Source organism: Piliocolobus tephrosceles, chromosome 1 (assembly GCF_002776525.5).
Source record: "Piliocolobus tephrosceles isolate RC106 chromosome 1, ASM277652v3, whole genome shotgun sequence".
NCBI classification, from domain to species: Eukaryota; Metazoa; Chordata; class Mammalia; order Primates; family Cercopithecidae; genus Piliocolobus; species Piliocolobus tephrosceles.
In genome coordinates, this window is record NC_045434.1 from 178,578,211 (window position 1) to 178,591,696 (window position 13,486).

Here is a 13,486-nt window from a genome sequence, read left to right on the forward strand (position 1 = left end):
GCTCTGTGGCCCAAGCTGGAGTGCAGTGGTGTGATCTCAGCTCATCGCAACCTCTGCTTCCCAAGTTCAAGCGGTTCCCCTGCCTCAGGCTCCCAAGTAGCTGGAACTACAGGCGCCCGCCACCACGCCTGGCTAACTTTTTGTATTTTTAGTAGAGACAGGGTTTCACCATGTTAGCCAGGATGGTCTCGATCTCCCGACTTCGTGATCTGCCCACCTCGGCCTCTCAAAGTGCTGGGATTACAGGTGTGTGCCACTGTGTCCGGCTGAGAAATAAGTCTTTTATCTTCATTTTGGAGATGAAGAAACAAGCACACCCAACTCTTTCTAACTCCAGATACTGGTGATTTGTTCATTAATTAAAATATATATTAAAAATATATGTATAATACATATTTTAATCATACTACATGTGTAATAATTCTACAGTAATTTTTAAAGCAGGTTGATAACTATTCTCATACTTGAAGCTTTTCACATTAAGCATTTGACCCAAGTCTTGGCAACCTGACCAAGCCCTAGGTCACATGTGTCTCTAAACTACCCAAGGCAAAGCAGTTTGTAGTCCTCTACAATACACCTTGGAATTAATGAAAACATAAATTTTCTATCTGGAAGGAATTCTATGCTCCAACACAGCATTTGACACAGATTGCTCTTTTAGAGCTCAATATATAAAAATAGTTGTTTTGTTTTGTTCTCATATTATAGGCTAAGAGTATGAAGGCCTATGTTCATCTTATATCCAGTTTACCCAGAACAGTACATGGACCATAATAAGAACATACTGCTTATTGAATGAACAATTTAATAATAAAAAAACTCTAGCCTCAGGCCAAGCGCAGAGGCTCATGCCTGTAATCCCAGCACTTTGGGAGGCTGAGGTAAGAAGACTACTTGAGCTCAGGAGTTTGAGACCAGCCTGGGCAACATGGAGAAACCCCATCTCTCCAAAAAAAATTTTGAAAAATTAGTTGGGCGTGGTGGTGCACACCTGTAGTCCCAGCTACTTGGGAGGCTAAGGTGGAAGGGTGGCATAAGCCCAGGAGGTTGAAGCTGCAGTGAGCCGAGATCACACCATAAAACTCTAGCCTGGGTGGGCCGGGCGCGGTGGCTCAAGCCTGTAATCCCAGCACTTTGGGAGGCTGAGACGGGCGGATCACGAGGTCAGGATATCAAGACCATCCTGGCTAACACGGTGAAACCCCGTCACTACCAAAAAATACAAAAATCTAGCCGGGCGAGGTGGCGGGCGCCTGTAGTCCCAGCTGCTCAGGAGGCTGAGGCAGGAGAATGGCGTAAACCCGGGAGGCGGAGCTTGATCCACTGCACTCCAGCCCGGGCGATAGAGCGAGACTCCGTCTTAAAAAAAAAAAAACTCTAGCCTGGGTGACAGAGTGAGACCCTGTGTCAAAAACAAAAACCAAAAACCAACTCTAGCCTCTTCCCCCCACCACCATGAAGAAATTCCAATAGGTTATCTGAGCAACTTACTAATATTCTAAAAATTAAGGAAAAGTGGCCGGGCGCGGTGGCTCAAGCCTGTAATCCCAGCACTTTGAGAGGCCGAGACGGGCGGATCACGAGGTCAGGAGATCGAGACCATCCTGGCTAACACAGTGAAACCCCGTCTCTACTAAAAAATACAAAAAAAAAAAAAACTAGCCGGGCGAGGTGGTGGGCGCCTGTAGTCCCAGCTACTCCGGAGGCTGAGGCAGGAGAATAGCGTGAACCCAGGAGGCGGAGCTTGCAGTGAGCTGAGATCTGGCCACTGCACTCCAGCCTGGGCAACAGAGCGAGACTCCATCTCAAAAAAAAAAAAAAAAAAAAAAATTAAGGAAAAGTAATGTTAAAGACATTTATTTTTCTAACTTGGGATTGTCCTCAACCTCCTCAGATGAAAAGCATACAAACTCTTGATTACACAGCCTCTCTGAAGCTGCAGTTCCTATATCTGTAAAATGAGGAAAATAATAACCAATAAAAACTGTAAGGATCAAATGAGATTCTGAATATAAAGACCCTGCTATCTTATGGATATACAGTAGATACTCAATAAATTACTATTTCATCTTATCATCATCAGTATTATTAAAACACAGCCTAAATTTCACAACATAACAGTCTTCGGGGTTGTGACGCTCCTTCAGCTTGACTCTAAGTAAAGGACTCCTCTCTGGCCGGGCACAGTGGCTCAGGCCTGGAATCCCACCACTTTGGGAAGCCAAGGTGGGCAGACCACTTGAGCCTAGGGAGTTTGAGACCAGCCTGGGCAACATGACTAAACCCCATCTCTACAAAAGATACAAAAATTAGCCAGGAATGGTGGTGTGAGTCTGTGGTCCCAGCTACTTTGGGCAGTTGAGGTAGGAGGATCACTTGAGCCTGGCAGGTCGAGGTTACAGTGAGCTATGACTGCACCACTGCACTCTGGCCTGGGCAACAGAGTGAGACCTCATCTCCAAAAAAAAAAAATGGAGGAGCCATCTGACTTAGTAAGCCATGCAGGGTGGGTCCTATTACTCTGTTCTCTGATATTACAGCACAGAAAACAGTATGCTATGGTGAGATGGTCTAAACAACCTATTCAAAGTCAAACATCTAAAAGGCTTAGGAGTCAGAATAGAAAAGCTATAAATACTGGTCAGCTAACAGCTAATGGAAAGGACAGCAGACAGCAGGTAACTAGCAATAAACTTCTGAATCCTACAGCCCAAGTGAGTAGCACCTTGTCACCTTCAAACCTAATAAGCCTCTCTGTCTTCTTTTGATAACTTTCTTTCCCTCCTTTTTTTTTCTTTTTTTTTTTTTTTTTTTTTTTTTGAGATGGAGTCTTGCTCTGTCGCCCAGGCTGGAGTGCAGCGGCCGGATCTCAGCTCACTGCAAGCTCCACCTCCTGGGTTTACACCATTCTCCTGTCTCAGCCTCCCGAGTAGCTGGGACTACAGGCGCCCGCCACCTTGCCTGGCTAGTTTTTTGTATTTTTTTAGTAGAGACAGGGTTTCACCGTGTTAGCCAGGATGGTCTCGATCTCCTGACCTTGTGATCCGCCTGTCTCGGCCTCCCAAAGTGCTGGGATTACAGGCTTGAGCCACTGCACCCGGCCTTCCCTCCTTTTCTTTTCACACCCTCTTCCTGATACTCTCTACTATTACTTCTCTAAGCTCCTTTTCCTCTTTCTTTTTACCAAGTAGAATATTAAGTCTTGCCTTCAGTATTTATTATATTTTTCAATAAAATAATAAACATAGGTTTTAAAGACAGGAAATCAGAATTGAATTCCAGTTCCAACAATATAACCTTGGTAAATTAAAGTGTTTCATTATGCTCAACTGGAAAATAGGGTAATAATGGCATCTTCACAAAACTGTAGTAAGAATTACATTAAATGAAATTACATTTGTAAATTGTCCAGCCTAATGCCTGACACACAATGAGTCTTCCGTAAAGTAAATTCCGTTCCCTACTGATCTAAGAAAATCTTATCTGATCCTTGGTTATGTCTTCTACAGGTCAGTAGCTCTTAGCAGAAAAGGAGACCGTTGTTCTTCACACACATTTCCATCTATATTATTGATACAGATGTATCCACCACTACCAATACAGACAATGAATGCCTCTAAAAACAGAATTCTGCATTTCACTGATATAAACACTTCTTATCCTGGGTAGTCTCCTTGGTTTTAAAAATAAGTCAGTGCAGAGAAATTTAAGTAAACTTTTGAAACACAAGTAATTAGTGATAATTATAAGCTAAGCATTTAAAAGGTACTTAAACATCCTATATAAAACAATAAATGGGCCGGGCGCGGTGGCTCAAGCCTGTAATCCCAGCACTTAGGGAGGCCGAGACGGGCGGATCACAAGGTCAGGAGATCGAAACCATCATGGCTAACACCGTGAAACCCCGTCTCTACTAAAAATACAAAAACTAGCTGGGCGAGGTGGCAGGCGCCTGTAGTCTCAGCTACTCGGGAGGCTGAGGCAGGAGAATGGTGTAAACCCGGGAGGCGGAGCTTGCAGTGAGCTGGGATCCGGCCACTGCACTCCAGTCCGGGCGACAGAGCAAGACTCCGCCTCAAAAAAAAAAAAAAAAAAAAAAAAAAAAAACAATAAATGGAGGATATAACACTATATTTTAAAAACTGGCTTGAAACTGCCTCAGTAGTTTGAGCCATGGGAGAAATAAATGAGCTACTTCACTGTAACAGTTCCCATGTTAGGGTCTTAGAACAACAGCAGGCCAATTGCCTGTTGCTTCTTCCAACTCACTGCAGCTCACTTTCACCTCGTACCTAGAGACTGACTCTCTTCTCAAGTGAGTTTTATGCTGGTATCTGGTAGATGTCAGTAAAAATAAAACTAATTTTAAGAGAAGACATATCACTGTAGGTCAAAACAGGCCACTGTTCTGATTTTATATTATCTCCCACATGAACCTCAGATAACAGTCAGACAAAATAACCAAAAAGAAAACCACTATGGTCACTGTGTGATATTTCAAGCTACAGCTAAGAAAACAATGTGCAAAGGCTGGTGGCGATCAATGTAAGCCCTTCAACTGCAAGCCTAGAACCAAAACACAGGCCACATCAGGTAAACAGAAACCAAATCAGTGGGATTCAGGCTATGTGGAAAGCACTATGTAACACATGAGACAAAGTGCACAAAGAGAAGAAAAAAATTAAGAGTTACTGGGTAGGGAAAATAAGCCATTATTGTAGCCAGGTGCAAGTTCAATAGCAGCAAGGGCTACAAAGATTCAGTAGACAAAGTTTCTTTAGGGAAAATAAAACAGAGACAATATTATGTTGAAAATTCAACATAAAGATGAATGTTTTAAGGGCATATGGAAACCAACTCCAATACTAATCCCTAAGGCAATAAATGGAAAAATAAGAGTGGCAATATGCTACAGCAATTAGAAAGAACAAAAGCGGCCGGGCGCGGTGGCTCAAGCCTGTAATCCCAGCACTTTGGGAGGCCAAGGCGGGCGGATCACGAGGTCAGGAGATCGAGACCATCCTGGCTAACACGGTGAAACCCCGTCTCTACTAAAAAATACAAAAAACTAGGCAGGCGCCTGTAGTCCCAGCTACTCCAGAGGCTGAGGCAGCGTAAACCGGGGAGGCGGAGCTTGCAGTGAGCTGAGATCCGGCCACTGCACTCCAGCCCGGGCGACAGAGAGAGTCTCCGTCTCAGAAAAAAAAAAAAGAAAGAACAAAAGCATTCAAGAACTAGAAGTATGAGTATAGTTTGGGTTTTTATTGAAGAATAGCACATTCTCACCAAGTTTGTAAAAGGAACACAGATTTGTCATGGCATGCAGTTTTTCAAAAACATCAAAGTTCTCAGCCTATACCAGCTAAAATGGCAGCAATGTCTAAGTCAAAGTCCCAGAAATGCTCAGTTTACTCTCAGTGCCCACCTCTGTAGAATATGAGATCACTGCAGCCACACAAAAAACCAGTAACTGACCTGAAACATGCTTCTCCTGGGATGAGCTAGAGTGACTATACTTACTGGAGTCCTCCTCCCACTGGAGTAAGTGTAGCTTCCATGCAGAATAATACAAAAATCCCAGTACCAGAAAGAGGCAGAGGGCTAGCAGCAGATTGCGCACAAATACCAAGAGTCCCATCTTCACATGATTTATGATTTCTTAAATGACCTAGAAAAGAAAAAGTTTCGTTCTTAAAAGACAAAGCACTCATCTTATTGATATATTCTCTCTTAAAATAAAGTATCTATGGAGAGAATTTCCAAATGAAGAACAACTTAAGAGTTACCACTTTCATATCATGGCATCTTCCAACCCGCTCATCCCCATCTCAAGAAACAGCTTCATCATCAGCCAGCGCCTAAGCTAGAAAGCAGTAGTCATCCTTGCTTCCCCACCCCAACCGCTGACATCCGGTCCCTGACTAGTTCTGGCAACTCTTGCCTCCCAGACATATTTCAAATCATATCCCCTTCCCATAATCACTACCCTAGACTGTGCTATCACAGCATTCCCACAGACACGTTTCCCTGTCTCCAAATTTACATTCTCCAAATCCATTTCCACATGGCACAAGAAGTCTTTGAATAACACAAAATCTGACAATATCCCTGCTTAAACCCCTTTGCATTCGTTCTCTACTGCTGCTGTGGCAAAGCGTCATAAACTTAGCAGGTTAGAACAACACAAAATCATCTCAGAGTTCTGAAGGCCAAAATCTGGGTATGGTGAGGCCCAGCTGGGTCCTTGCTTAGAGTCTCACAAGGCCAAAACCAAGGTGTTAGTAGGGCTGTGTTCCTTTCTGGAGGCCCTGGAGAAGAATCCACTTCCTTGCTCACTCAGGCTGTTGGCTGAATTCAGTTCGTGCAGCTGTACGGCCAAGCCCCCGTCTCCTGGCTGGTTATCCGCCAGGGGTCAGCCTTCACGCCTACAGTCCTTTTCATGCTTTCCATGTAGTCCCCTTCAGGTTCTCTCACTCTTTGAATCTCTCCAAATTCCCCCTCTACCATATCTTGCTTCTCTTCCAGCTGGAGAAACTTTTTTGCTTTTTGGGGCCCATGTGATTATAGTGGGCCCACCTTAATAATCCAGGATAATCTCACTATTTGAAGGCCCATAACCTTAATTATATCTGTGAAGTCCCTTGTGCCACGTCAAGTAACAAATTCTTAGGTTCCAGGGATTAGGGTGTGTATATCTTTAAAGGGTCATTCTGCCTAACACAGCTTTCATTCAATTCTCAACTCCTCTGAATAAAGTAATTGCTCCTTAAAGCCTAGCGGCTTCTGACCGAGCCTCAACTTACTCTCCAATCCATCTCTTGCTTCTCTCAACCTCATGTGTGCCCTATGCTCTAGTCATTGTACTTTCTATTCGTTGAATGTTGCCTTGTTGTTTCTATCCCCAAGGTCTGTCTGGAATTCACCCACCCTGCTACTGTACCTGTTATACACCCTTTGATGTAAAAGGATGTATAGCAGGTACACATTAAATGTAAAATATAACATTGGCCAAGGAGACTGCCCTGGGTCAGGCCCCCAACCAAGCCCAATCAGATATATCCCAGCGACGAAATGACATAAGAGAAAAAAATGACGTATAAATATTAATAATGGTGTCACAAAACATTATAATTTACAGATAACTGTCCACCTAGGAAAGCCAAGAGAATATACTAAAAAATCATTAGAATAGGAAGTTCAATAAAGTAGGTGATTATAAGATTAATTTACAAAAATCAACACATTCTTAAAAACCATACCAGCAATAACCAATTAGAAAATGTAAGGTGGGCTGGGTGCAGTGGCTCACGCCTATAATCCCAGAACTTTGGTAGGCTGAGGCAGGAGAACTGTTTGAGCCCTGGAGTTTGAGGCCAGCCGAGGCAACATGATGAGACCCTATCTATACAAAAAGAAAAATTAAAAAATTAGCCAGGCCTAGTAGTGTGCACCTGTGGTCCTAGCTACTCAGGAGGTTGAGGCAGAAGGATCCCTTAAGTTCAGGAGGCTGAGGCTGCAGTGAGTTGTGAGCATGCCACTGCACCCCAGCCTGGGTGACAGAGCAAGACCCTGTCTCAAAAAAAAAAGAAAGAGAAGAAAAGAAAACGTAAAGTGAAAAAATTCCATTCATGATGGCAACAAAATCTATAAGATAACTAAAAATAAACTTAGTAAGAAATAGGCAAGACTTTCACCAAAGAACATAAAATATCTGAGTAAATAGAGACAAAAGAGGTTCTTTTTTCCCCCCGCCCTGCAACGGAGTCTCCCTCTGTCGCCCAGGCTGGAGTGCAATGGCGCCATCTTGGCTCACTGCAAACTCCGCTTCCCCAGGTTCAAGCGATTCTCCGCCTCAGCCTCCTGAGTAGCTGAGATTACAGACATGTGCCACCACACCCAGCTGATTTTTTTGTATTTTTAGTAGAGATGGGGTTTCACCATGTTGGCCAGGATGGTGTCAAACTCCTGACCTTGTGATCCACCCACGTCGGCCTCCCAAAGTGCTGGGATTACAGGCGTGAGCCACCACGCCCGGCAAAAGAGTTTCTTAAGTGAGAAGATTCAATTGGAAATGTATCAGTTTTCCTGAAATGTGAGTTTTCTATAAACTCAGTTTCATTCCAGTCAAAATCCATGAATTTTCTGAACTTGGATCTAAAGATCATCTGAAGAGTTCATGCCCAAGAAGGGCCAAGAAATTTCTTAAAATGAAAAATAATGGGATGAGAATCTGCCTCGCCAGATATCGAACCAACTCCAAGCTATAATTACTAAGGTAGATAGGTACTGGCAGAGGAAAAAACAAGTTAGGTCAACGGAAGAGAACAGAGTCTAGAAATATATTATCTCAAACAGAAAGAGAGATACATAAACACACATATACAAATAAGTTTATTTTATACATATAAATGTACTCAATTTACTCTATGCTAAGCATGTACATATAAAAATGGAAGAAAGGGGCCGGGCATAGTGGCTCACGCCTGTAATCCCAGCACTTTGGGAGGCCGAGGCGGGCGGATCACCAGGTCAGGCGATGGAGACCATCCTGACCATCCTGGCTAACACGGTGAAACCCCCTCTCTGTGGGCGGGCGCGGTGGCTCAAGCCTGTAATCCCAGCACTTTGGGAGGCTGAGACGGGCGGATCACGAGGTCAGGAGATCGAGACCATCCTGGCTAACACGGCGAAACTCCGTCTCTACTAAAAATACAAAAAAACTAGCCGGGCGAGGTGGCGGGCGCCTGTAGTCCCAGCTACTCCGGAGGCTGAGGCAGGAGAATGGCGTAAACCCGGGAGGCGGAGCTTGCAGTGAGCTGAGATCTGGCCACTGCACTCCAGCCCGGGCGACAGAGCAAGGCTCCGCCTCAAAAAAAAAAAAAAAAAAAAGAAACCCCGTCTCTACCAAAAACACAAAAAATTAGCTGGGCGTGGTAGCGGGCGCCTGTAATCCCAGCTACTCGGAAGGCTGAGGCAGGAGAATGGCTTGAACCCAGGAGTAAGAGCTTGCAGTGAGCGGAGATCGCACCACTGCACTCCAGCCTGGGTAACAGAGCAAGACTCCGTCTCCAAAAAAAAAAAAAATGTTAGCATGCTTACCTGTAGGGAATAGGATGGGATGATGAGAAGCAGGTGAGACTCGGAGGACTTTTACTTTTCCCTTTGTACACTTCTGAATTAAATTTGTCATAAGGCCTAGCATGGCAGCTGAAACCTATAATCCCAACACTCTGAGAGGCCGAAGCAGGGAGGACTGCGTGAGCCCAAGAGTTCGAGACCAGCCTAGGCAAGATGATGAGATGAGACCCCCCCCCCCCCCCCCCCCCCCCCCCCCTCCCCCCCCCCCCCAAATTTTAAGATTAGCTGGACATGGTGGCATGGACCTGTAGTTCCAGCTGCTTGGGAGGCTGAGGCGGGAAGATTGCTTGAGCCCAGGAGTTCGAGGCTGCACTGAGCTACAATCATGCTACTGCACGTCAGCCTGGGCAACAAAGAGAGATACTGTCTCTTAAAAAAAAAAAAAGTATTTTTTATAAAGTCACAAGTACTGCCTCCATTAATTTTTTACTATTAAAAAAACACATTGTAGAAATGTAAATTGGTAGACTCCTTTGGGAACAATTTAGAAGTATCTATTGAAATTTATAATATTCATATACCTTAACCTAGTCTTTCTATTTCTATGACTTTTTTCTCAAACAATACTCCAACAAATACTAAAAAGGACATGTACATGAATGTTCATTAGCAACTCTGAGTATAACAGCAAGATACTAGAAACAGTTTAAATGCCCAGTAATAGGGACCCAATTAATTAAATTATGGTAAGTCTCCCTGGTCACATTAACTGAGGTCTTAGCAGGAAAGAGATGGCATATGCAAAGGAGTAAACTGAAGGAAATTTAATGGCAGGATTTTTTATAGCTGTGTGAGCAGCATTTAAAGGAATCAATAAGGGATGGTGAAGCATCCAGGGACTAGCAACAGCAGGAAGCTATTTCTACCCTTCAAACCAAAAGGGCAAAAGAAGAGAAGGGTGTCACTGGAGCCCAGCAAGAGCTGGCTGGAGAAGAGAAGCTACCCTAAAGAGCAGTGATCACAGACAACAAGCACAGCTGCTACTAGAACCACGGCAAGGGACAATGGGAATAAAACATAGTCTGACTCCTCCCAACATTGGCCCTCAGGTCTCCTGGCGTGCCTTCTATCAGCTGATCCCAGCTGGAAGCCAGAAGGCAAGGAAGCCCAGATGATGCAGGTTAACAGAGACCAGCTGCCAGTACACAGAAGAAACGAAGGTGAATAAAGGATCTGCGAGGGCAGGAGAATAACAGTGTAGAATATAATGTACCAGCTGGAAAGAATGAGCCATATCTGCATGTACTAACAGGGAGGTGTGTCTAAACATACTGCTAAGTGAAAAAAATCTAGCTGTCGAATAGTATGTATACATATGGCCCCATACTGGCAACAACAAACGAAGATGACAATAATATTTAAAAATTAAGATTAAGGGCCGGGCACCATGACTCATACCTGTAATCCCAGCACTTTGGGAGGCTGAGGCTGGTGGATTACTTGAGCCCAGGAATTCAAAACCAACCTGGGCAACACAGTAGGACCCTGTCTCTACAAAAAAAAAAAAAAAAAAAAAAAAAATTTTTTTAATTAGTCAGGGCTGGGCGTGGTGGCTCATGCCTGTAATCCCAGCACTTTGGGAGTTCGAGGCAGGTGGATCACGAGGTCAGGAGATCAAGACCATCCTGGCTAACACGGTGAAACCCTGTCTCTACTAAAAATACAAAAAATTAGCTGGGCATGGTGGCACGCGCCTGTAGTCCCAGCTACTTGGGATGCTGAGGCAGGAGAATCGCTCAAACCCAGGAGGTAGAGGTTGCAGTGAGCCGAAATTGTGCCATTGCACTCCAAGCCTGGGCGACAGTGAGACTCCGTCTCAATAATAAAAATTAATTAATTAATTAATTAGGCATGGTAGTATGTGCCTGTAGCCCCAACTAATTGGGAGGCTAAGATAGGAGGATTTCTTGAGCCCAGGAGGTTGAGGCTGAAGTAAGCCAAGGTTGCACCACTGTACTCCAGCCTGGGTGACAGAGTGAGATACCATCTTAAAGAAAAAAAAATTAAGACTAAGTATCAAGTACATACATAAAAGAATATGCACCAAACTACTCATAATAATTATCTCTGAAAAGTGGGTTCAGATGGAATACTTTGACAAGGTATTTATTTATCCATATATTTATTTTTAATGTTTGTACTTGTAAAAGTAAATACATAAAGTTTTAAGTGAAATAGAAATCAGAGACTTGATGGCTAGGCATGGTGGTTCATGCCTGTAATCCTAGCACTTTGAGAGGCCAGGAATTTGAGACCAGCCTGTGTAACATAGTAAGATCCTGTCTCCAGAAAAAATTTTTAAAAATCAGCCAGGCATGGTGGCATGGGCCTGTAGTCCTAGCTCTTTGGGAGGCTGAGGTAGGAGGATCGCTTGAGCCCATAAAGTTTGAGGTTACAGTGAGCCAGTATCACACCACTGCACCCCAGCCTGGGCAACAGAGTAAGACTCTGTCTGAAAAAAAAAGAAAAGAAAAAGAAATCAGAAACTTGTATTTCTAACTACACAAAGAACTATATAACTTGTCCAAACTTCCCACTGAAAACAACTAAAAATTTAAGTTGTAAGTAGTCTATGCACAAAAGGCAAGTGGTTCTTAGAAAGAATTCTATTTTCTTTTAGAAGGGGGCAGAAGTGGCTAGCACCACCCCACTCCTTCTTTCTGTGCCGAATGCAAGAGATGTGATGCTGAATTGCCACAGCCACACACTGACCACAGCCCAAGGCTCTGGCAGACACACAACAGTCAGTGAGTCAACAGATGTACCCATTCTTTCAACAAATATGACAGTGAGAAGGCTGAAGTAATCATCTGTTTTATTTCAGTCTTTTCCATTAGGGAAAACAATCTTCAAATGACAAGAGTAGAACAAATCCCAAGGAAGAAACTGATTTCCAAAAGTAGACAACATACACAAGAGCAAAAAAGAGCTTAAAAGAAGCCAAAGCCTCCAAGACAAGGAGAACAATATCCCAAGATCCTGGGAGAGATGTAATTTCAAACTCACCGGTAGGACAAAAGTCTGACACATTCTAGAAGTGAGGCTATGGGGTAAAAACAGGCTGTTTCATACATTACTGGTGGTGGAAGGGATTTGAAAATATCTAACAAAATTACACATGCTTTTAACCCTTTAACCCAATAGTCTCACTTCTAAGAAACTATCCCAAAGATACACTGACAAAAATACAAAAAGTCTTATGTGAATGGCCACTTACTGTAGCACTATTTGTAACATAACAGAGTAAGACTCAATGTACTCCAAATGTCCTTCAACAGGGGTTGAATCAACTACAGTACATACATAAAATAGGTACCATGCATCCATAAAAGAAATGAGGTCTCTCTATCCTTTCCTTTCTAAATAATTTAATCTAAAAACCTTAGATTTAGGGAGTCACACATGCCTGGGGTGAAAGGGGAGAGAGGGGCATTAGTCCATGCGAGGGGTCTAGGGTGTGGCCACAGGTGATTTGGGATTGACCAGACAAGTAAATGTATTGAAGCTAATGGGAACAAGATTTCCCAATGATGGAGAAGAAAGTTACAAATATAGAAAGGGAAAACTGGAATTAATCTTTTGACTTGTATTGAAATTGGAGGTATTCAGTGGAAAAAATGGTTTTTAATATATAACCAGGCATGATGGCTCCCATCTGTAATCCCAGTACTTTGGGAGGCCAAGGCATAAGGATCACTTGAGCCCGAGAGTTTGAGACCAGCCTGGGCAATATAGTTTCTACAAAAAATTGTCTACAGCTGGGCATGGTGGTGGTGGGCACTTGTAATCCCAGCTACTTGGGAGGCTGAGGCAGGAGAATGGCTTAAACTGGGGAGGCAGAGGTTGCAGTGAGCCAAGATCACGGCACTGCACTCCAGCCTGGATGACAGAGTGTGACTCTGCCTCAAAAAAAAAAAAAAGGAAAAAAAATTGTCTCTACAAAAAATTTAAAAATTAGCTGGGGCCGGGCGCGGTGGCTCAAGCCTGTAATCCCAGCACTTTGGGAGGCCGAGGCGGACGGATCACGAGGTCAGGAGATCGAGACCATCCTGGCTAACACGGTGAGACCCCGTCTCTACTAAAAAATACAAAAAACTAGCCGGGCGAGGTGGCGGGCGCCTGTAGTCCCAGTTACTTGGGAGGCTGAGGCAGGAGAATGGCGTGAACCCGGGAGGCAGAGCTTGCAGTGAGCTGAGATCCGGCCACTGCACTCCAGCCCAGGCAACAGAGCGAGACTCCGTCTCAAAAAAAAAAAAAAAAAATTAGCTGGGCATGATGGCACATGCCTGTAGTCCCAGTTACTCAGGAGTCTGAGGTGGGAAGAGCGCTTGAGCCTAGGAAGTGA

The 13,486-nt window shown here is 43.9% G+C and overlaps 1 protein-coding gene and 1 long non-coding RNA gene across 6 annotated transcripts in view; one reads left to right on the top strand and one right to left on the bottom strand.

Moving 5' to 3' along the window:
- The window catches only part of ST3GAL3 (ST3 beta-galactoside alpha-2,3-sialyltransferase 3), a 235,976-nt gene that overhangs the window by 195,215 nt on the left and 27,275 nt on the right, over nucleotides 1–13,486 (bottom strand). For 3 of the 5 annotated variants that reach the window (XM_023221372.3, XM_023221375.2, XM_031934206.1), the window contains exon 2: nucleotides 5,479–5,671. In XM_023221372.3, the coding sequence (XP_023077140.1) occupies nucleotides 5,479–5,641 (163 nt within the window). In that variant the 5' untranslated portion in view covers nucleotides 5,642–5,671. The remainder of the gene's footprint in view (nucleotides 1–5,478; nucleotides 5,672–13,486) is intronic. The other 2 variants (XM_023221374.2, XM_023221373.2) reach the window with 1 other exon arrangement.
- LOC111548734 overlaps nucleotides 1–13,486 on the top strand; it is a 78,445-nt gene that overhangs the window by 63,205 nt on the left and 1,754 nt on the right. The gene's annotated exons all lie outside the window — the stretch shown is intronic.